At 40.7% G+C, this 23146-nt stretch overlaps 1 protein-coding gene across 1 annotated transcript in view; it reads left to right on the top strand.

Annotated features, from left to right (window-relative positions):
- Positions 1 to 6030, top strand: part of lamc3 (laminin, gamma 3) — a 98560-nt gene extending 92530 nt beyond the window's left edge. Inside the window, exons 22-28 of the mRNA XM_069700799.1 lie at positions 342 to 555; positions 1083 to 1229; positions 2395 to 2497; positions 2941 to 3143; positions 4504 to 4644; positions 4768 to 4867; positions 5392 to 6030. Coding sequence (XP_069556900.1) covers positions 342 to 555; positions 1083 to 1229; positions 2395 to 2497; positions 2941 to 3143; positions 4504 to 4644; positions 4768 to 4867; positions 5392 to 5654 — 1171 coding nt within the window. The 3' untranslated portion in view covers positions 5655 to 6030. The remainder of the gene's footprint in view (positions 1 to 341; positions 556 to 1082; positions 1230 to 2394; positions 2498 to 2940; positions 3144 to 4503; positions 4645 to 4767; positions 4868 to 5391) is intronic.
- The last annotated feature ends 17116 nt before the right edge of the window (positions 6031 to 23146 follow it).

The following is a 23146-nucleotide window of genomic DNA, read 5'->3' as shown; positions in this document are numbered from 1 at the left end:
ACTTTAACATATCCTGCATTCTGCCTAACACCTTTCATTAATTCATCATGCTTTCTTTGCACAATGGCTTGTATTACAAGCCATTTCAATATGGCACAGCGTGACACGTTTTACATTTGTCAAACCTACAACATTAAATTGAAAGTACTGAATGATGTGCAATATACGTATGGCACCGGTGATTCTGAAGCAGTGTCTCTTGCCAGTATCTTAACACAAATAAATTAAATGAACACAAGACATCCTAATTTAAATAGGAACATTCCTGTTTGTTTTTTTAAAGTGGCTATTACTTTATGTTTTACTACATTTTCCCTGCTTTCTCATTCCTTACATCTCAGAATAACAGAAATGCAGCAGCAGAAGGAGGAGCTGACAGTGCAGCTGAACGATACTGTAGCCCAGCAGCAGACCCTGGAAGAAGAAGACGCTGGTCTCAGGCTCGCTCTGGGTAACATCACATCGTCCCTACATCAGCTGACAGATGCCAGCTCATCACCAGGGGCTGACCAAACACAGTTCAACCAAACACATCCACGCAACTACACAACAGAGGTCGGTTTACACGTCACCTGCAGCGTATAAGTGTGACTTAATGCATTATTATGTTACGCTGCAGACACATGAGTCAATCATCTCTTCTTAATTAGCGCTGGTGTGATTGCTGCACATATTATTTTTGACGAGTGGGAAGTTAACTGCACTTCGGGTTTTTGTTTTTTTTCCTTGATTTAACATTTTGGCAAGCAGAGAGGGACACTGAGTAGGCACAGGAGTGAAGATGCTGCCAGAGTCTGCTGCTTATGTGGTACATGTTGTTCCAGAGGCGGGTGATTAACCGCTGCAGCATCTCAGAGCAGACCTAACACTGTAAAGTGACAGAAGTAGGCTAATAGGCCCTCTGCAAATGGCCATTGGAAGGTTGTACAATAGAAGACGGTGAAAGCAAAAAGTGGCTGCTCTAACCAAAGTGTAACAGGTGTGTGTGTGTGTGTGTGTGTGTGTGTGTGTGTGTGTGTGTGTGTGTGTGTGTGTGTGTGTGTGTGTGTGTGTGTGTGTGTGTGTTCCTGCCTTGTGTTTAGTGGGGTGAGAGCCTGAAGAAACAGACGGAAGAGTTGGGCCAGAAAATTCAAACCAAAGACAATCTCATCGTTGAGATCGGAGAAAAGATGGAGCCTTTAATGCAGACAGCCAATAAGAGCTTGGCGAAGGTGGATGACATCAACAAGGTAACTGCTGCTTTATGTAAAAGTTGTTATTAGCCTCGGGCAGACGGAAAATTTAAATAACTGTTGGATTACATTGACATTTTTTTTTTTTTTTACAGATATTCATGTTTCCCACAGGAGTTTGGTCATCTCTGACATGACCTTTTAGCTATCGGATGTATTTTCCTGACATTTTGTAAACACATTGATTTTCTCCTCATGATTGGCAATTTCTTAACTTTATAAAGCACCATCATCAGATACAGTTTTTTCTATACTACACACAGTTACCTGAAAACTGGTGACTCGGTCTGAGTAGGAAACTGTGTTTTGTGCTAATTAGCAATTGCTACTATGCGAAAATGTTAAACTAACATGGTGAACAAAGTAGATCAGTCCCTCCAGGAAACATGATTTTAGGATTGCAATACTTACGGCCTATCTCCTTAAATATTTGCGAGCTCGCAATTTTGCAAAATTGACGCAACAAAAGTAGTCAATAGAGGCGCTGCTTAAGGCATTACAAAGCAAAGTAAGCATTTCCCCCAAAAATAATAATAATTCCTCATATACAGTAAACAAAGCTCTTCAACCTTTCCTCTCATCATCAAAACAAACCATATGGTTGAACCAGAAGTATGGCCAAACTGAAAGTGACAGGGTTTATGGGAAATGTAGTTAGTATGTGCAGTGTGCTTATTATCATGGGAAGTGATGACATATAACTGTTTCTTCATAAGTTAGTACTCGAAAAGAAAAGCCAATTTTTTTTTTCCTCGTCTCGCCACATTTGCCAATTTCCATAATTCTAACGCAAAATATGCAATAAAATTTACAAACTGCATCACAATTTGACAAAAAGCCACAACAAAAATCAAGAATTTTTCACCCTAATTATCACACACACAAAAAAACGCTCCAAATCCCAGAAGGCCTGGTAAATATTATACCTGCTTAACGACAGCATCGTCGTCGTGAGCATTTCCGTGTGATGACATTAGCATTTGGCTCTGTAGAGCAAGTATGGTATCACAGAGTCAGTCGCTGTGGACTCTTTACTTACCATACGCTGACCTCCCACCTCTTTTTACACAGCATCAAAGTTTTTGATAGGAAACGTGGCACGCCTCGAAAACATACAGCTCCTCTGACATCGTGTTTCATCCTACTTTTTCTCCTCCTGAAGCTGCGAGCTCAGGCTCAGGGGACAAGGGCTGTGGCTTTGTCATCCGTGGTGACAGGGAAAGCTGTGGAATCAGAAGCCATCGCCCTGCACCGACAACTGGAGAGTGAGTCTGTTTCCTTTTATCTCGCGTTGTTGTTTTTTTTTGTCGAGTGTCCAACTGATTTATTCTACTCAAAACGAAATGTCATGTACTGATATCAAAATAAAAAAAAATCATAGGCGCTGCAGACTCGAGTATTACAACAATAAATATGTCATCAGCATTGTAATGTTTTGGCCGATTTGTCATTTTGAGTATAGGAGCAGCTGATTTGGAAAATGTAATGAAGTGCAGCGTTTTGATTGAGATATCGACAGTTCATGATTCGTGAAGTGAATATTACGTGATTTTGTCTGCTTGGACTGTCATTAATGGTATACTATATAGATAGAGAATAAAATTAAACTGGTAGACAGTGAACCATTTGCTAAAACATATTTTGAATTTAATACAACCTTGATTCCGTCTTAATTCTAACACCCGCCTCCGCCCCGATCTGGATTCAGACATGGTGACAGAGTGGACCCGTCGGCAGGCCCAGACCAAGGCTGCCATGAAGAAAGAGAGACCTTTGGGGGAAAAGGTCCTCGCTGACGTCAGGAAGAGGGTCTCGCAGATCGACACGATGCTAAAACCTGCTCTGGAAAACTCCAGCCTATCAAGCAACACCACGAAGGAGGCCGAACAAACAGCCCATGCTGTGGCAAAGGTTACGAGTGCTTGTTTTTTTTTTTTTTTTTCCGCGCCAGCAGCATGGATTCATATGGCTTTTTTTTTTTATCCATTAAAGTCACGAGGTTCACATTTTTGAGTGTAATGTTTTGGCAACTATAATCAGTTAATGCATCCTTAGCTTCTCTAATGTTATGTATTTCAGAGTGAGACAGAAGATCATGCACACCTTTAAACATCTGATTCTAGTTATGAAAGCGATTTGAATCAAGTCCTTGAAATTTAATTGAACTATAAAAAATAAAAAATAAAACTATTTGTGGCTCAGTGAGTAGTCATGCAGCTGTAGGCGGCTACAGAACTGTTAACCTCGACATGCTGTACAGCTCCCTCACCTGTGTTTGCGAGATCAGAGTAAAGAGGATTAAAATATTAAATTACACGTCAAACGCTTTCTTCATGATGATATGATATTGAGTACTTTTGTGTCGTTCAAAATGAGGCATGTAACATATTATTTACATTTCACAGGAAGAGAAAAGAGCAGTTTCGATAAAATAATTATGTTTACTCTTTCAGCAGCATGTAACAAAAGGTGAATGAATAATTAACGGTGGACACAGGATTAGAATATGAAATTGAATAGCTTTGGTGATTCCTTAACTTTTCATCTCGTGCCATCATCAGGTCAGAATACCGATTTAAACAAAACTGTGGCTCCTGACCACATACTTTAACAACTACTGGCATTCCCTGCAGCCTCAGTAGGGCCTGTCAAAAGTATAACATTATTGCAATTATTTGAGCAAAACTGTCATCATTTCGCATAATCATCGGAATCTTCTCTGTTCATGTCAATAAAAAGCAGCTGGAAACAGAACAGAAATATCATCTTTCCATCAAATTCCCCTGTTTGAGGTCTGACTGGTGCTTTTTTCATGACTAATCATCTCATCTCGCTGCCTGCTTTGGTTTACAGGCACATGAGTGAGAATTAGCGCCACCAGCTGTTTATGTTGATATTAAATTGATGACATTTCTATGAGCATCTATTGTCAATAATATCACGTCTTAGCCGCAAAGAGTAACGGCACGGCTAACGAATGGCTCTTCATAAGGTTTATTATGAAACTATGATGAGGCTTATAATAGTGGCATAAAATAAACTGAAAAAGACAATTACGTTATTAATTGCAATTATTTGAATGACAATCAACTGTCAGCAAAAATGTCATGATCATATTCAGCATGGACCGTACAGCATCATAGTTTCCGCGAGCATTGCTGTCGACTCTTAACGTCTTTGCACACTACGCGTTCTTTTTGTACGATTCCGCTAGTCAGCAACCATTTCCGTTTCAGTTATAGTTGTAATTTTTCTTGTTTTTGCTGTGCAGGAATCAAAAGCCATTCTGACCCAGGCCAAGCACACCAGGACTGCATCTGCTCACCTCAGCTCCCACATAGACTCTGCTTTAGACCAGCTGTCTGAGCAGGAGCTGCGAACGGGCACGGCAAACTCCCAGATCACCTCCGAGGTACTTCACACGGCCGTATATACATTTGAACAGCACGATCTGTGCATATTGATCTGCTCTGCCTACGTGCAGCTTAAAAGACTGTTCTTAGACTATATCTGGGGTATCTCTTCTTATTCCCAGCCTCAGGTCTCCCTGATGAGCATAAAGGAAGACATGGAAGCAGCCAAGCTCCAGCTAGAGGCCCACTCCGTTACACTAACAGAGCTTATCAGCAGGATTGGTAAGTCACTCCCGACGATTTTCACTGCAGCTACTTCTTCCTCTTCTGTGTCTGTAAATCCCATTAATCTTCATTATACCTTAAATGTCAGATCACTAAAGAGCACTGTGCTTTTTTAATGCCTCATTTAACATGGAAATATTTCCCGGATTTTCCTCCCGACAGTAAAGAGCTGCTGTTCAAGAGGCCAAGCGGCATTTTCTTTGAGGATGAATTTTAAGTGTATTAAAATAATGCAGCTATTTATTAACTGTTTTTTGCATAATGTTATGTTCAATTTGTAGAATTAACTAGAAATGCTAGTCACTTTGTGGTCAATATGCTAACATGATTAGGAGGGTAATGAGCAAATCACTGTAATCAGGTCATCATGCAGGCCAAGACACCGTTTGAATCTCTGATGCAGGACAGCTATTCACAAAATCGGGACTAAAAAACAAACAAACAGGTCTTTTGAAGTCTCTCTCTGTGGTTTTGTCTTTCTCAATCTGTCCCCTGTCTTTCTATCGCTTCTCTGTGACCAGACGAGAACGTGCCGCTGGAGCGATTTGACCGCATCTTGAAGGAGACGGCGCGACGCCTGAGCATGCTACGCGGCAGCGTGGACAGCCCGACGCTGGGCTCCAAGATCCAGAAGCTACATTCGGCCGCCAAAGAACAGCAGAGCCGTCTGTCCCTCATCGAGCAGGACATACAGGAGATCCGGGAGGAGAGAGACAGTCTCAGGGACATTGCCTTAAATCTGCCACAGTCCTGCTCCCAGGCTACGGGAGCAGGCAAAGGCTAGACGCTGTAGACGACGAGGATTAAATCACAGCAGACAGCTGAACATAGGAAAAGTCTGGGAAGATTTGTTTTTTTGTTTTTTGTTTTAAACGGAGATTTTGTCTTTTTTTTTTTTTTTTTATATATATATACAACTTCAAGAGAAATGTCTGATATCTTTTCACATGTTCCCTGAAACTACCCTTTGCCCCGAGGTGCAATTTACTTTACTGCCACCGTTCACCGACATTTCACACACTTAAACCAAAATTGTCAGACTTCTCCACTGCCTCCCGTGATTTAAACCCAATCGTCCCCCTCCTTGTTGTTGTTTTGTTTTTTTTATTCTTTCATTTTTGCATCTCGCTCTCTTTTTACCAACAACATCCGAACTTCAATTTCACCATGAATAATAACCAGTCATTCTGAACTGCTGGAGTGCACTGTCAAGTTTAAAATAATGCTGATTTTCCTTTGTGGGGGTAAAAGGTGTGTCTGAGTGCTCCTTCAGACTGACACATTCATTTACACTTGAGCTCTTTTTCATCAGCTTGGCTTAATTAACAATTAGTCTTCTTGGCCTCTGTGGGGTTCAGGTCATGCTTCAACAGCACATAACCTGTTTTCAGGATTCTTACAGTGCCTATCTCCAGGTTTTTGAGGTTTCTCAATTTTTCAGTCTCTGTGGCATTACGATAGACAAACGTCCATTGTCCTGAGATTCCGGCAAAATGTAAAAGGAAATAATCGTTATTTGCATCACTTCATGAGGTTGTTTTTTTTAATAAAACTGACAAGGCTCATGAAGTGATGGCGTGGCCCAATGACTGTATATAAAAGTGGACCTAACTTCCAGGTCTGAAAAAATGAGGCCGATGTGGAAGTGCCTTAAGCTGCGATACCACCGAGGTTGGTTCCAAAAAGCCTCCGGCTCCACAGACTCCCATTTAACTAGTAGCATAAGATTCAAAGTCAATACACACCCCCACTCCCCCACCCCCCCACACCCCTCCCTCGAGTTATTTCGGTTCTGCTAGCTTAAATCGCTTCTTTTTATTTGCTGGTGGTCATCTGAGAATAATCCCGTCACACGTGTCTGTTTGATTGACAGGCCTGTGGTGCAGTCAGGTTACGGCTATCGGTGGGCGGGACGTAGTATTGTCGGGTTTCCAATTAGATCGAGTCAGATCCCCTGCTGCCCCCCTCCCTCCCCCCAAGCGCACCCAAATATGGTCACTACCGGCTCCAAACCACTTCGAACTAGCAAGCGGACAAAATTTGAACTTCAGGCCGTTCCCAAACTAGTGGGTGGCGTCACTTTGGTTGCCGATTGGGCATACCAAAATGATCTACTATTTAAATGGTCTCATCCTATTGTCCCAATCACATATAAACATCTAATAATAATTCTGACTATGTTTTCTGTATGCAAGACCCTCACATAGAAACCACTGCACGATAAAATGAGCTGGAAAGGGCCTTTTTGCATCATGTATCTAATTTTTAGAACACAATTGTACAACAATGTAATAATGTACAACATTGCACTGTGGAAATGGAAGAGCTACTTATGGCTGAGAAAGTGTAAATGGTGGTGCAACATATCAAGGAACAACCAAAACAATAAAAAGAAGTGCTCAGTCATTGGAAATCATGCTTGCTGTTTGTGAAGTTTTCCAAATTGTATTTGTCAGAGCTTCAAGTGACCTCTATAAAAGGCAGAGGTGAAAATAAAACCTAAAGGACACCTCATTCAAAATTCCATTCATAATTATGACAACAACAACAAAAATATGAATCCAGCCTTTAAACAGTCTTACTCAGTGGAATTGGTGTGGCTTGCTTAATATGCTTAGCCATGGAGGGTTGGTTCTTTTATTATTACTATTCTTATTTTTAAAACCCTTTAATATTGTTTATTCATATGTTTTTTTGCTACATTTAACCAAAAGCCATTTCCAATAAGCTCTAGTCCGTTCGTCCGTATGGCTGAAAACGAGATGACTCCATTATACATCCGTGGAGTCCATCAGGAAGTTGGGGTCGCAGCTAGCTTCGACATGTTTGTACCTAACAGAAGGGAGGTTGGGTCTGAACACAGTAGAAGTTTTTAGACAACAAATCCAACTAGAAATATGTCACGTTTACTTTAGAAGACAACGTTCGTGAGTTTAACGGCTGTATTCGTAGTTTCCCTTGGGACCTGTTTTGATTTCTCAAAGCAATTGCTGTAGTGGAAAGAAATTTGTCTTTTTTTGTAGACCGCAGGAACATGCTGCAATCTTGTAAAAAATATATATGTAACATGAGAGATTGAGAGAACCCCAAATACTTCCCTATCAACGCAAACATGTTAGATCTTGCTTGTTTTATTTTATTTTAGGGATTAAACACACAAGAGCAAAACTCTGTAGTGAGAGTTTTACTTTGAACACCAATGTGCCGATGTACCGTGGAAACAGAAGCTGTGTAATTCAGCAAAACTCCAGTAGAGTACCAAAATTACAAATGTAGATCAATATCCCAGTTTTGATGGCATGGCGCGAAGCAGAACATTCATGAAAATCTATTATGGGCTGTGGTTCAGGAATAAAAAGTGGTAATTTTCCATCAGTTTAGCAGCTAAGTGTGGATGAGTGTCATTATCATATGAAAATGAAATTTAAATTCATGACTGCTGAGAGGTGGCATAGGGACACAGACTAGCACCGAGTCATTAAAGTCATTACTTTATTACAATATTCATGCAATAATTCATGTAGCATCGAGTATTGCATGTATTGTCCACATAAACTGCAGTATCTGTGGTCAGGTTGCAATATCACTTGTTTATGAATCCTAATAAAAAAAAAAATCTGATCCGACGTTGTCAATATAAGGCAGGAAGCAGTTCACAGTTGATTAATGAATGATCATCTGTTTTTATCAGCATTCAAATCTGCTGGGGATACCTTGTTACACATTTTTTCTGCATGTAGTCAGTAGTATATTTGCACGAACTGTAATCATTACACACCAGGGGCATAATGAATAAACAACACGACAACGTGAAATACTCAGATGCTAATATTTCAACTCTATTACATCCAACATCGAACTACATAAACTACTAGTTGTTCGGAAGCTACTCCGCACATCTTCGTAGACGTCGTTGTAATTTTTTGTGACCTTTTGCCGTTTAGTGTCATAACACTGGGCGGCCGGAGACATAGTCATTGTCATTAAGAGTTTTGAAGCTCCACTTCCACGTAATATGATTGGTTGATGCCTTTACTTGTGGTGCAAAATCTCCAAAAATTTGACCTCCTTCTAAAAAAAGAAACTTTAAAAAAAACAGCACCTTTTGTCCATTACATATTCACGTTCTGTGTGAAAATACTCACAACAAAAACAACAGTTCAAGAAAATATATTGAAGTGCAAAGTAATCACATGGAAACCCCCCTCCCCCCCCCCCTCCCAGTGTATAAAAAAAAAAAAAAAACTGTACTTGGAGTTTATGATTTAGGTATAAAAATGGAGGGGAAAAACATAATCAGAGATTTGAGGAGAGTTTTTGGCTCTTAACTGAAAATAAAACAAGGGAGAGCATCAGCGGAAGACTCACTTCAGTATGACCTCACTTTTTTTCCCCCACAGTTACTCCCAAAGCTTATTTCATATGTAATTACTTTCTCTAAACATTCTCCCTTAGGCAGAAAAAGGTGAAAGCTTTCGTCGCCGTGTGCGCATACGTCTATTTCCCGGTTGCTGTACATACGTTGTTCATTTTGGGGCCTCTGTCTACACAGAAGAAACTTGCGTTTCGTTTCTGAGATGCGATCTCGCGGTCTGACAGAGCAAATGTGCTTCCCCATGACCAAAAGGGAATTGCTAAGAGCAGATGCCGTAGGCACACAATGTTAAATAGGCTGGAGAGGATATAATGCATTTCACTGAGAGGTTGTTCTGATCCAAGAAGAAGTGCTGCCCAATGTGGGAGTTGGTTGAATGACAACAAGCCAAGAGCCAAACAGGAAATGGCAGTGTTCAGCTACTGGGGGAGAGGAGAGGGAGGGAGGAGGAGGTGGGGGGGGGTTATCAGTCTCTCCTTGACATATATAGGATGCATGAAACTTCAGTCCTCTTTTTGTAGACAGGATGCATTTTGGCAGTCACGGGTTGGATAGCGTTCACACGGCAACCATGTGCTGAGGATAGATTACCAGAGCTGAAAAACAATGTACCTTTTTAACTCTTCAAAGGAAAAAAAAAAAAAAAAATACACATCACTGTCACATTAGCTGTTTCAAAATCCACAAAAAGCAAGTAAATCCTCAGGAAATAGCAGCGAGTGCAGACGCCTGACGTGGTCTGAGCAGGCAACACAAGTGCAAATCTTAAACATCAAAGATACAGACTGACACACCCCCTACTGTGCCTCTCGTCCCACTTCAAAAACACTAAATATGTTTGTGCATGTCCCCCACCGCCGCCATCGCCTAAACCCCGCCATGCCTCACGCACTGCCGGAAAACTGGAATCCCGAGAGCTGTTTTCCTGAGCCCTTTTATTTGCGATCAAGCAATCACACGGCGTCTCTGAATGCGAGCATGCTGTAAGTGCGGTAACGGGCTCGTAACAAAGAGGAAAATAAATGTCAGATATGTCGGAGAGACTGCAGGATGAAAAGAACAAGCACAAATAACTGCAGAGAATGAAACTGTGACTCACCTTCTGAAATCATGTAAATAGATGCAAATTCCCACTTTTTTTTATTTGGCATATTGTGATGCGCGTATAAATACAGAAACATTTAACACAGTGTTGCGTGTCTTTTCGGATTCTCGCGGCGCCGTTTCCCCGCTCACGAGTTTTATCAAAGCACTAAAAAATGCTACAATGTCCCCGTTTGCCATTATACTGCTCAGCACCTGCACTCAGCACATGCTACAATAAAACGACATCTAATGCGGGTTTTTTTTTTAATGATTGAAGCAAAGGTTGGCATAAACATGCCTATCTTTAGGCCAATATGAAAATGATTTAGCGTGTTGGAGCTTTCCCACTCGTAGCTGTTTTTAAACGGAGGTGAAGTCAGTCTTGCATTGCAACAAGTGGAATCAGTCAAGTTAAAACTATAAAGAAAAGGATTTTAGCATGATGAAATAATTGTAACCTCATTTACAATCACACCGCATGCTGCACCTCCGGCTCGTATCAAACATTTCCCATTGAAGCTGAACATACTGTGGATCCTCTTTGGAATTGTTAAGCTTTAACAGATGAAAGTTGTGTCGTTGTTGGAAGCGAATGTTTGCGTGTGTTCAATGGAGAATGAACAATGTTGAAAAAGAACTTGCAGTGTTTTGGATCAGCACGCCAAAAACAAGGCTACAAATAAACAAGTCGCATGTAGTGCCAAAATCACTCCACAAGGAAAATCTTAAAAACATGAGCTGCCCAAAACGCAGATGGTGTAATGTGCCGTCTCTGTGGTACCAAACCAACGTGGTTTCGGTTCATCTTATAACGTTGATATGGTGGTTGTCTGATCACACATCAATTCATTTGTGGTCACATTTCTGGACGCTTGGCAAGTTCAAAAGGAAAATTCTCCACTTTTAATGTGGCTGTCCAATTAGTGTCTCCTATTCGAGTAGACGCTTGCAGGTTGAATAAATGGTAAAATGGTAAATGGTCTGCACTTACGTAGCGCTTTATCACCTCGGCGGTCTCCAAGCGCTTTACACTGTTTCACCCATTCACACATACGTGGTGAAGTCAGGAATTGAACCACCAGCCTTTCGATTAGTGGACAACCCGCTCGAACGTCTGAGCCACAGCCCCCCAGATACAGTCTTGTGAATTTTTCTACGGCCCGAAAGAGACTGCCTGCAAATCAGGCTGAAGCATGGACGTATAAGGCTGTAAGAGCAGTGAGTCATAAACCATCAATGTGGTAACGAGTAGGATCAAGGAGACGCTCTGTGTGTGTGTGTGTGTGTGTGTGTGTGTGTGTGTGTGTGTGTGTGTGTGTGTGTGTGTGTGTGTGTGTGTGTGTGTGTGTGTGTGTGTGTGTGTGTGTGTGTGTGTGTGTGTGTGTGTGTGTGTGTTAGTGGTAGGACGTGGTGCGATTGAAAGCAACAGGAATACACCCGCTCCGCATCCGCCGTTTGCTCAGTGAGGGCTCACGCTGCACTCTGGGCCGGCGAGAGAGAGAGATATTCACCGAGAACCTCATGCTAAGCTAAAGTAAAGCTTCAAAACGTCTTTCTCGAAGTTAAATAATACATTGGTTGTGAAAATCCAAGCCAATTCCAGAGCGAATGGATCGGCTGGTATTTTATTTACTTCGATAGCCGCAACAAATAACAAACCGGTACACTGACTCATGTTAGGAATGAATGATATTGATATCATGAAAGTGAAGGGGGGGGAAAAAAGGGGATGTGCATGACTGGTTGTTTTTTTTCCATGCAGTCATATACCTATTGACATTATCTTGTTAGAGTTATTGGTAGTCAATAATTCACAAAGCATTCTGTGGCCCACAAGCCTCCAGCGATTTTCCTATTTGGCCCACTTTCTATGCAAGTCAAAAAGCCGTGGCGTATGTTGTCCATTGAAGCCATGCAGTCTTCATTAAATTCTCTCTTTCTGGAAAATGGCAGTAAAATCTGTCGACCAGCTCCGTCATTAGATGTTTGTACCAAAATAAAAAAAAAACACGTTTGCTTCACTTGTACTGCAACCAGCTACGTTTCCAACAACAAAAACGGCATCCGAAAATATGTTTGAAAAGAGGATGTTATGGACAGGGGCATAGTTTTTTACCGTGTTTTGGAGGACTCTGTTATTCATTGTCAGACTTTTCCTTCGAGTTCTGTATTCACAATACCGACTTATAAGGACGTTTCAGGATTTTTGGCCGATAATTGCTCCATTATTTTTCTAAGCTCCAGATGCTAATGGTGCAGGTATAACCGAGGACGAGGTATTTTAGGAAACAAACTACTTTTCCAACTATTTTACAGTGGTGAAAAGAGAAAAGATTTTCTGTTAAGTGTTCATAAAAAGTAGACTGAATATTAAACAGTCAGAGGAAACACAGATTGAATGAATGAACAGTGCACTTATTAGACACTTACATGAAAATCTTCACTCCCTGTTCTGGCTGAAACCATTTCTATGTCCCAAAACTGTATTAGAGAGCTGCCAAGCTGTCATGCGAGTATGATTCTGGCACGCTATTGTATTATTTTTGGTCAGAGCTCATTTGGAAAATAGATATGGTTTTAAAGATTGTGTGAATAAAGAAGACTGCAGACAAAATGATGTGTAATTATTAATGATATGTCTGGTAGAGTAACAGTATGGTCAGAAAGCAGAAGATTGTGAAAGGATAATAGACACAACTTGCCTTTCTGTTTACAAGATAAATGTACACATTTGTTAAGGGTCTTTGTGTCATATCACATATTTCAGCACGGATTTTGTTATGTCGTTTAGTTTTTATTCGTTTGAATAGATTTCCTTTTTACCTCTGTAGAGATACTTCTCAAATGGAGTATAGATGCCGCTGAAAAAAAAAGAAAAGAAAAAGTAGTTTGTCCTCTATTAAAAGCAGTCATGCAAGTGTAACTGTAATTGGGAAAGAGTCACTTGCATGATCGTGACTTGAAGTTTGAGAAATTTCAGAGGTGGCTCAGCTGTTTTATGCGTAGGTTGTTTGGTTGTTTGTCAGCAGGATTATGGAAAACCTTCCAGCCTGATTTTCATGAAACGTGGTGGAAGTGTATAGCATGGGCGAAGGAAGAACCCATGACATTTTGGAGTGGATAAGAATCACACCGCGGGATCCAAGACTTATTTTTCACTCTTTTTTTTTTCTTTAACACTGCAAGATAGAGTATTTGGCCAGTTAAATGTCATACACCTAAACATCCAGTAGATATTGTGATCCACATTCACAACTACCAAAAATTCTCTTGGATACACTTGTACTTGTTCAAATTTGATGTCGGAGTCAGTCATCACAGAGCACTCAGGGACAGCAGCTTCAACTAGGCATGAGCATAATTTTAATATTGTTCGGACAGTTTTGGAAAATATATCCAGACATATAAAGTGGTTACAGTTTGAGATTTGCACCTCATAGAAGAGTGGACCACTGGCCTCGGCGGAGGTCTGTGCTCTCTGAGTGTCCTTCCACTTTTATGTTTCAACCCAGTCTGTCTACAGCACCTGTTAGGAAACCTTGATTCATACCTGTAGGCTACGAGTCATTGCATACTTTATAATGTTTAAGGATATGTTCATTCTTTAAAGCTACAGTGCAGGACTATTACAGATAAATGGAAATCCAATGCGTTAAAGTCCTTGTCAATTTCACACAATTCTGATTAAGCATTGAATTTCCTTTAACAATGGACATTGACTGACATAAGACATGCATGCCATGGATTTGGTTGTAAAGCGCAGGGTCGACCATATCAGAGCTTTCAGAAAAGTTGGGTTACAGTCTCCTCGTCACTCAACACGGATCTAATGTTTCTGTCTGCCTCTATTCTCAGTGTGTTTAGCCGAGCAGAAGCTTCATTGAATTTTTAAGGCAGGTCTCATGTCCTTCTTGAATAATTTGTTAAGGCTTTTATTGATACAAAAAAAGATTCCACCTCAGCCATGTTGGTTGCAAATATTTTGATATTGTTACCGATTTTCAGCATTCATACTCTTTCTGTAAGTATGAATTGAAAAGATGATATAAAAACATGCATGCAGTTTGTTTTTAAGCATCTGCTTCTCTATTCTGTAGCTCTAGTGCTTTCCTTACAGTCTCGACCTCAATGTTAAAGTACTTTCAGATAATTATCTTTATTTATTTTTTACATTAAGAATAAATTTGTTAAAAAATAATGTATACATGGAGAGACATGGGAGCTTTTCAAATCAGAAGTCCAGACTGCAACCCAGTAACCTGAAAGGGGGCAATTTATATATACAACCAATTTATGTTGTATTTTCAATGTTTTTTAACAGCAAAATGTTAATTTATGATAACATCCAGTCTCAATATAATGACTTCTTGTCTTAAGAATGATTTAGCTTTTGCTTTGTTTATCTTATTGGCCTAATGGTGGAGTATGTGCTGAGGGTGTCAAATATGTAAACTGGTGCCACAACATGTTGTGATTTAAAAATACATGAAAAAATATTTGACTGATGGAAGGCTTGTATCAAATATATGCTCCCTCTTTAGAGCCTGGAGGTTTGATTTGACTGCAGAAGAGATGGTGCTGAAAAAAAGTGACTTCTGTGCAAAGAGATTTGAAAAAATGAAATGGGGCGAAATTGAGGTTTTTAGAACAGCCTGCAGATCTCTAACCAAGAGAAATTATTTTAATTTTGCAATACTTTGCAAAAAGAAACTCCTACATAATACAGCGTTCATATTTATTTCAAATGTTGAAAAAGATCATGGATAACTCCTAGATATGTGGCAATGATGTCGATGTATGTGTATGTATACACGCATCACATATATATATATATATATATATATATATATATATATGATGGCAGGGGCCTTTGTCCTATTCTTGTTTCACTACAAAACATTTCGCCATTCAGAACTGAATATCTTGAAAGGAATGTTCTGTTTCAAATGAAACAATGATAAGCAATTGTATTTTTTTAGAGAACAAAACCGAGTAGGCACAAATAAAACATTAACTCTGCCCTAAAATGAAGCAGTGCGCCAACGGGGCACATACGGGGAGAGATGAGAAAAGTTCCCGGTTTAAACAGAGGATTATCCGTCTTATAAATAGGAGGCAAACCATGACACGTGCTTTTGGCGCTGCATGAGAAAGTATATTGCAATGTGTCGAAAGTGGATAGAGAGGTCAAACACAATAATATGGCACAATTACCAGAATACACAGCCATCAGAAGGTCATTAGACACCCTGAGGAGAGTGATTCAGTGCTGTGCTGCAGGCCGGGCCAGGACAAGAATCTGTTTACAAATTCGGTAAAAAATTCTACGTTTTTAATGCAGTTTAGAGGGGAGAGAGTAATTAATGGTGGGTTTTTTTCAGAGCTATAATTAACAGATGTCCCCTAAACACCTCACATGCAATATATTGCTAGGCGCTATAATTTACAAGTGTTCCCAAAACGCCTCACATGCAAGGTATTGCTAGATGCTACAAATTACTCTTCTTCCCTAAATGCTATCAGGTGTGTGTCCAAAAATGTGTTTAAAAAGAGTTAAATAAGGCGTTCTAATGGAAGATATATTTACTAGGGATGGGTGATACGGCCCTAAAATAATATTACTTTCTGTCTGGGTATTTCTGCTGGACCAATATTCTTGACAACCAAATATGATAAAGATTTTGATTATGAATTTCAAAAACAATCTCAATAAAATAAGGGTTATAGTTTTACATGTCAGCATAAATGTAACCGTTTGCCTTTAAATATTTAACAACAACACTAACTCAGAGTAAGACTTTGTGATATCTATCCATGCAAAAGAAAACTATGTTGCAATAAGAAAGTTTTCTTTATTTTTATTAAATGCACCAAGAATTAAAAAAAAAAAAAAATGTTATTTGAAAAAGCCCCAAATGCCTCACCTGGGCCAGTTTTCACTGAAACAAATGGGTTGATTTCAACAGCAAGCTTAATGTATTTTTCTGGGTCGTTACTATTTGAAAGGCTGAGAAGACCATCGCAATGACAGGTGTGTAATACAAAGTATGATTAAGGAACATTCAGTTCTCAGCCACCAGGTATCTAATATGCTTATAAAATTGGCAATGATAGAGTCGGCTCATATCAGACCGTTTCTGTTGAAAGAGAAAAAGAGGAAGAAATGAAAATTGAACCAGAGTTGTGTTTCTCTTGGACATGTAGGTGCATTGTTATGTTATCCAGTATTTATTAGCTGGACTTTTGCTGTAACTCCACCTCTCAGAAAAACAGCCCATGCAGAGCTGCGAAGGTGTGACCCTTAAAAAGACAAAAGCCCAACAGGGTTATTTTGTGTTTAACAAGGGCATGTTTGCAGTAATGCTTTGTGACTGAGGACTTTTAATTGTCACATTCTTAATTTATTTTCCGTAATTACTCCAAAAGGCACAATTGTCACTCGACGTTTGCACAAGAACAGAAATGACCTCACAAAACCTCTGCATACAAGCTGCACATAATCACAAGGCTGATTTTTCATTGAAAGGTGTTAAAGGCACAGACACTGCTTATAGCAGGCAGCTGTTTTCAGGGGGGGAAAGCAACCAACAATCGCACACTGCTTTTCCATCACCAAACCACAGGCAGACTAACATTTTGTGACCAGATGGTGAAAATTGTAAGCATATAAATATTAGACTCCTATTCACCAGAAACACAACTTCAAATCAGCATATTTTTGCATTTGCTGGAGGTTAGCAACTACTTGATAACAAGTTTGTCACCTTTAGAGGTGACAATATAATGATGTCATTCACAGCTCGTTTTCCATTGCTCCCAATTGGCATCCCCCAGTCGATATAATTAAAACCATAACCGCTAGATCAAAGCAAAGGAGAATATTTTATTTCCGCGTGATAGGAAAAAAAAAAAAAGCAAAGAAAGCATCTGCACTACTTTGGGATGTTTTCACAGCTCTAAGTCTTTCATGTGGTCAAAAATCCTTTATCTACAATACATACATAACACAAAAAATGTGCCCACAAAATGGAAATAAAATTGTTTGCATATTCCATCACAGGGTTGAAATACGGTAGCAGACTGGATTGCTTTGGCTCGGCCTTCCTCGCTCTCACTCCGCCGTGCCCCGACATGCCACCCTCTTCCGCTACTTGGGCACACCAGACAAATAAAGAAAAGGTACACATGAGGTGAATAAAAAGGGTAATACCCACTTCAAACACCACTTCCCACTAATCCCTACATGCTCTCAGCCTTCACACAGTGAAATTATACCGCTGACACCTGGATACTGACACTACCCACTCAGCCAGCCTTTCTGGAACAGACTTCACTATACACTGCCGAGTAGCAGGAGACTGGAAAGAGAGATTATTCACTCAGGGAAAAAGAAAAGAAAAGACCCAGTATCTGTCTGCACGTTCACCCAGCACATGTTCTTCACAGATACAAATGCTTTAAACAAGCAGTCCCCCATCCAATCAGGTAGCACTGCTGCCTGCTGTCATCAGCGGCTGAATACAGGTTACAAAAGGATCCAGCCTTTGTCAGTTCTCTGCTATGGGGGGTCTGTTCATAGGCACAAACACACGGCAGATGACACATGATGGCAACTGTCAATTCTCCAAGCGAAAAACTTGAAATCTTCAAAATGCTCTTCTAATAAGTTGTTCTGATTTTTTTAAAGGGCAATCTTGTTTTGAATGGAAAAAAGAATGCATGTGTTGACATTGTTTGATTACCAACAGAGCAAAGCAGACAAGTGCCCAGCGGCCACAGGTTTCATAACATTTGGGTCTACCAGACTTGATTAACGGCAAATTTGTGAGAAATTTCCACCACCAAAGTAAAATATCAACTACGACAGGTCCTCCATCTGGTGGTCTCGCCTTGTAGAAAGACTGTGTCCAAATCTAATCTAAACTGCGGTCATTTTCTGGAAAGGTTGTTTGACCCAACTCAATTCTTTCTTTTTCAAAAAATGTAATACAGGAAATGTGAAGTATAATTTGTAAGTCAACAAATATTTCCATTATTCATTATTTTTTTTTAGATATAAACAGTCAACCAAAACATTCACTCAAAAATATATATTTTTTTACAATTTTACCCCTAATATTTTTGGTCATTTGTTCTTACATAATTAATTTTCGATTACAATTTAATTTGTTCTGCCTCATCAGCTAATAATTTCAGTACCTGGAGTACTGGCTGGCTTCTGGGTTACATTGACGTGGAGGATTAACAGGACCCCAACACCAAATCTTTACCCAGAGGTTCTTTAGGAGGTTAATCCGGCCAAGGTTTTATGAGCATAAGATCTGCATATCTGTGGATATGCACAGAGGCATACTGTGGAGACATGAAGAGTATCTGTGTCTACAGACTGGATGACTAACCAGACAATAAGAAGAAAAAAAAAAAAAAAAAGGTCAGCCGCTACAGCGAGCCTTCAAGGTTCATTTATCTTCGCTTCATGATTACTTTACTGTTTGCTAATTATGTGATGATGTAGATGTTTGTATAAGAAGAGAAGCAAAGGATCAAAAGTTCTACGGAAAAATGTAACAGAAAAGTTCCACTTACAGAAAAATAAACACAGAGACAGGAACGCAACGGCGAAGCTCCTATTCAGAGGTTTTATGCAATGCTTGTTGATCTTTGTACAATGACATTTCAAAGTGTAGTACTCGTGCAGAGAACACGCAATGCACACAGACATTTTTACATAATTCTCCAAAAGAACTGCGATTAAAAACAAGCCTTGGGCTTCCTTTTATCATCAGCTTTTTTCTGTTTCCAATGCTTTGGACAATCTCAGTGTTCTGTGTTTCACATGAGGTTGTTTCCAAGAGAACTGTTGAATAACTTCATACAAGGTCAACTTGACTGTTGTATTGATCTAGATTATGCCAGCCCAACCCTGGATGGCACATTAAAGTAATTAAGGTCACAAATTAGACAAATACTTTAATCTGATTTTAAAGGAAGGCAGTAAAATGTGTCTCCACCTGGTGCTGATTTAGCGCCTGCGTCCCCTCCAGCTCTCGGGGTCATTAGCTTTACTTAGTGCAGTACCACCCTGCCCGGCTCCGACCACGGGCCCTGTTGTGTTTATTCTAGGCACGATTCTCTCCACGGAGTCCTCCTCCGATAACACGGTCTCCTCGGGTGTTCCTTACAGGGTTACTGAAGGCGATTTTTGACGAAAGCCGCTCGGAGACCGCGGAAAGCTCAACAGAGCAGATGGGCCAGGCAGGAAGTCAGTCGAGAAAATACAATTTTCAAAAGTTTCAAAATAAAACACTCACGTGCAAACTACCAATCATAAAACACATCACTTATATCAAGTTTTACCCGCGCGGTCCATCAGTTTGGAAAAACTTTGCATTCACGTCCCGCTACAGACACTGTATGTGAAATAGTTACGTGATAAATAGAAGGATTCATGTTTTTAATGAGTAAAACGCAGCAAGCTGTATCAAGTTTGTCTGGAGGTTGCGGCACAAAGTTAGAGGTGAAGGAAACCAAGGAAACATGACCAAATCAGGAAGGAAGATCAAACGGGAAGACAAAACCACTCCGTTTCTGACACATATGAAGCCGAACAGATACCATTAGATTCTTCCCGAGGATGACTAATTTCACTCTTTGACCTACAGGCCACCGGCTGCTGCTGCTTCTTCTTCTTCTTTGCGTCGGTTATAATTTCTCTGTGCGCTCATAAATGACTGTAATGAATATGTAAAGTGATGTGGTAACAACAGTTTTGTATTTGTCAAATTGCCGCTGATGTTTCCATCATATACCAACGTGCAGGAGCACACCCACAAAGACATTTCCCATAAGGGAAATCCTGTCAAAGACGCAGAAAAATCCCGTCTCCGAGGCGGAGATGGAGACATAACAAATGATGCTGAACCAGAATAAACAATTATTATTTAGTCGCTGACATAATGGGGTTTCCGGGGCTGGTCTGCTGCTGTCGTTGTTGCTTTAATCTGGAACACCAATAAAAGGGATGGAGGGATGGATGGCTAAACAGACGGACGGACGGACAGACAGACAGAGAGGGACGGACGGACGTATGTTTTAGAATTGAGAGATTGGTTATTAAAATGTTTGAGCTCACTTTGATAACACAGAACTAAATCAGGAATCATCATTATTCATGCTGTAAAATGTTTACACAATCCAATCAAAGATAAAGTTAATGAACATTGGTAACACTAATTCGTACTTCCAATCAGCACAATTATTCAGTGTTTAGCAGTAAATTGCAATTTAATAAAAAAAAAATTTTTTTAAAAACAGCGAGGCCTATTTGTTTATTTCCCAAATTGTTTACTGGTATCGAATGAAAATTATGGCATTAATGCCAGTCGATTTGCCTAATTATATGTTTTGTATTCACCATATTGCTGCAAAAACAGGCAATAACGACAAAAAGGGGAACATCGTTCTTCACTTCCTCGAAGGAAAGGGAAGGGAAGCGGTCGGAGAGGAGAGGAGATAAACGAGACACACCTGAGCAGGAGGAAGGAAAAAAACAAAAAACTGACAAAAGCAGCACAGAGAGAGCAGAGGGAGAGTACAAGATGACTAGACTTAATCCAGTTTCTGGACAACCTACTTAACCTCTTACAGAAAATCGTTGAACTACATACAAAGCAGAAAAAGACGGGTAGTTGTAAAAAATTTAAAAAATAAAAAGAATCAGCTGGATTTTCCTGGATCACCTTCAACAATCCTGAGTTGAGCAAGAGTGCTGATTCCCGGAGGAAAGTTTGTTTGTCTTCTCTCGGTGATGCTCGGAAGCTATATTCCCCGCCTCGGCCGGGTCAGCAGAAAGAGCAGCTGAGTGCTGCGCCTTCCTGCCTGTTACTCGCCAGCCTTCTCCCGCTCGCTCCCCTTTAACCCTGATTTACACTTAAGAGACACGACTGCAGCCTTAGCCGGCCTATACACACACACACACACACACACACACACACACACACACACACACACACACACACACACACACACACACACACACACACACACTATGATTAGCAGCAGCAACACGAACGTTTACTTCCACTGCAACATTTCATCGACCTGGATCTCCACTACGGACACCTGCGATGTCATAATTGTTTGTGCCGTTAAATGTATTTGATTCTTCGACATGTTTTGTGACGGCTTTCCTTCTGGTTTTGAGATAACGCGCCGCATGCCGTGGCCCCTTTGAAAGGCGACAGCGGTGTGAAACAATGCTGCCCTCATGTGGTGTGTACATCCAAAAACAGCCTGGAAAAAAGAAAAAAAAACACACCATGGCCTTGTTTCAAATGGTTTTCCAGCTGCCTTTAGGTCTGTAGATTTCAATATGCTTGGTCGGGGTATTTTTGTGCTTTCATCTGTAATAATCTAAATTCCTCGTATCGTTTTCTGTCCAATTGATTTTTTTTTATTTATTTATTTTTTATTATGAGTATCCTCTTCTGTCCTGTCCTCATTGTTGCCCCCTTCCTGGCATTGGCACACTCCATCATAACTTAACGACCCTCCCCCTCCATTCACTTCTCATTTTCAGCACCAAATTCCTTCCTCTCACTTTCTACATCCTCACGATGCAGTCATTCAAGGACACCCTCCAAGGATGCAATTACCCTTTAAACCCTGACCTAATTCACTTACAGGCTCCTCTTCCACCACTGATTCTGAATTAACCTCTCCACGTGTGCAGGAGCCCTAAAAAAAACGTATTTCCACTGCGATAACTGCTTCCTGCCTTTCTCATTCTCTCCCCCGACAGCGCCGCTGCCGTCAGACCAATCGAGTCTGGTCGTCTTAAACTTTTATGACATCAAACTCCGGAGAGGTATTTCACTTTCCATTACTTTTCTCACATTTGATTGCACCGCAACAAAATGACGTTCTCATTACTCCTCACACAAATGCCCGTCAGATTCAGCACGTCTGTTCCACATAAACGCTCCGCTCCGCTCGCACCGCTGGAGCTCTTTCATTCCCCACGGCCCTCACCCCCGGGTTACTTCTGACACGTTGACCCACCAGATGTTCACTGTTGACCCGGTGATCCCAGTGGGAAAGAATAACAACAACTGAATATGACTGTATATAAAAATATAAGCCTGGTCCTATTGTGGGTTTTCTTACTGTCAACAAATGTAATGGGGGGGGGGGGGGATGTATATGTGGCATTCACAAACCCGGCGCACACGTGTAACAGCTGAAATTGTACATTTTGAAGAACGTGGTCACAATCGTACAGTTTAATTTGCAAACGTTGGCAAGACGTGGAACACGGTAACTATTATTCTTGCTGAACGTTGGCGCCGTCCTTGGAGATTAATAAAGTAAGTACCTAACCTACCTAACCTAACCTAACCTAAGCATGTTGCACACTGACATTAGCATTAAGCTGAGCACAGCCTCGCATACCAAATCCACACAACATACATATACTTTACCGCTAGAACCAGGCTCCTCTGGGGGCTGTCACTGTTGGCCTTGACCCCCATCTGACCCCTGAGATGTCTGCCTCTGCACGGCAGCCCTCTCCACTGCTTCCCCTGATTCCACTTGGCCTTCTGGCCCTCACACCCCGTGCAAATGGCAGCAGACCTCCAAGCAATGTTATCAGTGTACGTGGATGGGATGGGATGTTCAGCAATGACAGAAGTATCAATAAGGCTGGGTGGCGTTCACAGTTGTTTGATACTGGTTCCTGAATGACCCTCTTCAAACAACTCTCCGTCTTTTCCGACAACACGGCCAACCAGCTTGGCGCCGTCGCTTAGAGAAAT

Source organism: Brachyistius frenatus, unplaced genomic scaffold, assembly GCF_029030835.1.
Source record: "Brachyistius frenatus isolate BFR_SWC_R1_liver_20210118 unplaced genomic scaffold, ASM2903083v1 Contig_35, whole genome shotgun sequence".
NCBI lineage: Eukaryota > Metazoa > Chordata > Actinopteri > Embiotocidae > Brachyistius > Brachyistius frenatus.
The sequence above is the reverse complement of the archived record's forward strand: the minus strand, read 5'-3'. Positions and strand labels throughout refer to the sequence as shown.